This window comes from Rhincodon typus, unplaced genomic scaffold, assembly GCF_021869965.1.
Source record: "Rhincodon typus isolate 14 unplaced genomic scaffold, sRhiTyp1.1 hic_rhity00006061, whole genome shotgun sequence".
NCBI lineage: Eukaryota > Metazoa > Chordata > Chondrichthyes > Orectolobiformes > Rhincodontidae > Rhincodon > Rhincodon typus.
The window spans coordinates 7474-10381 of NW_025971699.1; the positions used below are offsets into that span (position 1 = coordinate 7474).

Consider the following 2908-nt stretch of genomic DNA (forward strand, 5'->3'; position numbering starts at 1 on the left):
TGTTGCTGTGATTATGTGTTAATCAGTGGAAGAAATCAGTGTTGAGTCCAACTCACTGAAACCATTAAGCAGCTGTTAGAACTAGATAACAGCCTTATCTCAAGGAATTGAAAGTGGGTTAATGGTTTGTGTTCGCTCAAGCTGCAAATATCTCCAGAAGGACCTGAGTTCCCTTCCCCGCGTCGATAATTCCGGAATTTCCAGCTTCTGTCACTTACCTGCCGGTATTCCTTTGGAGGTAAGGCCCCAGAGCCTTTATCCTGAAGCATCTTGAGCTGCATTTTGACTTGTTTTTTCTTTATCTGGTCGATGGGAAATTTACTTGCTTCGTCCGAGGCAATTTGGTAAAATGCAGACCACGCCTCGCTGGCTATGTTCTGGAGAAACAGTGCCGGAAGATTTCAATCAGATCTTTAGACAGTGAGATTCACACCCATCCCTTTCTGTGTGCAGATGGCACCCCTCACATACCACTCGAAGTTCATGTTGTTACTCAGCAAAAATTTGCCTTTAGATAGCACCATGACACCGTAAAATCTACAGGAGCGCCAGTGGTCCAAACCTGAATATATATATATATAATATAAAAAAACTTTGGAATTAAAACAGCAGTGAAGAAACTCAGCAAGTCTGAGGGTGTCTGTAGAGGAAGAAACAGTGTGAATGTTCCAGTTCTTCAGAACTGAGTTAAGGCTTCATTTCTGAGTGGAGTTATACTGGACTCAAAATGGTAGCTCTGTTTTTCCTCTCTCTCTCTCTTTCTGCAGATGTTGCCAGATCTCCTGAGTTTCTCTAGTTCTTGATGAATTCACTTCAGACTTCCAGCATCTGCAGTATTTTGCTTTTAAAGAAACTGTGGGGTCGTGTCCTAACAGTTGCTGGAAAGGATAGACTTTAAAGAGAATCTTGAGGAGGGGAAAGAGGGCATGAGGGAAAGGTTGAGCTTTCTATACCTTAGGAACATGAATAATTAGGCAAGACTTGAAGGAGAATAGGTATCTCAAAAACGTCATGGGCTGGAGGGGGTTACAGATCTAAGGAGGGAGAAAGTCCTGGATGGACTTGAGAATTTAAAAACTGAGACATTGGTGGGTTGGGACCCAACATAAGTCTGCGATGGGTGAACACAATTTGCTGTGGACTGGATAGCAGCAGAGGTTTGAATGAGCTGAAGTTCAGAAAGAATGTGTAAGAGCAACCCAGATTATTGGAGTAGACCAGTTCAGAAATAGCCAAAGTGTGGAGGATAAGCAGGTAACCTGAGTCTGGGGTGGGGTCGGATAAAGTTAAAGAGTTAGTCTGGGGGCTACAGGAGAAATGGGGACAGAAATTCATCTTTTGTTTTTATTCCCTGGAGGGACATGGGTGTTGTTTGTTGGCCTGCATTTATTGTCCATTCCTTGCTGCCCTTGACCTTGCTGTGCCTTTTCTAATCAGCAGTTGAGAGTCAACCACATTGCTGTGGGTCTGGAGTCACATGTAGGCTAGACCAGGTAAGGATGGCAGTTTCCCTCCCTAAAGGATATTAATGAACCAGATGGGTTTTTCAACAATGGTTTCATGGTCATTCATAGATTCTTGCCATGGTGGGATTTGAACCTGTATCCCCAGACCATTAGCTAGGTTATCTGGATTAATAGTCTGGTGATCATACCATTTGTCCACTGCTTCACCTTCATCCAACAGGAAGCTGAAGAGTTTGGGTCAACCTTGGGAAGATGGATTTGAGTGGCTACAGAATGGATTTCGTGGTAGAAACCAATGACAATAGCTTCAGTCTTCCCGATATCTAAATGGAGGAAGCATCTGCATATGCAGGACGGAATATCGGAAAAGCAGTCTGATAATGGAGGAATCGAGAGAGCCTGTGGTGAGACAGAGTCAGATCCAATTATTGACAGGCCTTTTGCCATGAGAACAGGTTCAAACCTTGAAGTATAGTGGATATTTTTACATTATACTTCCAGAATGTGCTTTTTCTTTTCGTAAGAGGACTGATGCAGTCTAAAATAGCAGCAGACAAACATTTAAGTGGCTTTTGAAGAGTTACCTGGAATGTGATACTCAAACTGTCAAAGTTCAAATGGACTGGTCTGTGATCTCTTGTGAGCACAACAGTAGCCAACAGCTGACACCCCTTGCTCAAGGGCAAGCCATCCCTTGTGTATTTTATCCCAAACTACTAGCACATTTTGTGCTTTTCTTTAAATAACGCACCAAGACAGGAGTTCAATAACCAGTTACAATGGTACTGGAGTAGGTTGGTCGGACTGGACTCTCTCTCGTGTAACTGCTTGTGTTCAAGCATTAGCAGGCTGTGAAGGTCACAGTCAAAGAACTCTCCCCTCGTTATCCCTGTATTGCAGGTAAAAAACATCTTTCGCTCCAACTACCAGCAGGTCAGCTAAATAGCAACCGAACATGAAGAAAACAGGATAACGAAAGGACTGTCTCTCTCTCTCTCTCTCTCACTCTGAATGCTGGAATTGAATCATGGTTACAAAAAAACCAGAGCTATAGAATCTCAACTAATCTTCAATATTTTTAATGCAAAAGATCTGCTGAGTTGCAAACAAAAAAACGAGAAATTAATTATGATTCTTTACAAATACTTTTGATGCAGAAGACCTGCTGGTTTGCAAACAAAATGAGAAACAAATAATGATTCTGTACAGAGATAGTAGGAACTGCAGACGCTGGAGAATCCGAGACAACAAGGTGCAGGGCTGGATGAACACAGCAGGCCAAGCAGCATCATAGGAGCAGAGAGGCTGACGTTTCGGTTCACCTGCACATCTGCCAATGTGGTATACTGCATCCACTGTACCCGGTGTGGCTTCCTCTACATCGGGGAAACCAAGCGGAGACTCGGGGACCGCTTTGCAGAACACCTACGCTCGGTTCGCAA

At 43.4% G+C, this 2908-nt stretch overlaps 1 protein-coding gene across 1 annotated transcript in view; it reads right to left on the minus strand.

The window, feature by feature from the left end:
- The window catches only part of LOC109912327 (angiotensin-converting enzyme 2-like), a gene marked incomplete at its 5' end in the record, with an annotated part of 6991 nt that extends 6614 nt beyond the window's left edge, over window positions 1-377 (minus strand). Inside the window, one exon of the mRNA XM_048594115.1 lies at window positions 219-377. Within this exon, the coding sequence (XP_048450072.1) occupies window positions 219-377 (159 nt within the window). The remainder of the gene's footprint in view (window positions 1-218) is intronic.
- Between the last annotated feature and the right edge of the window lie 2531 nt (window positions 378-2908).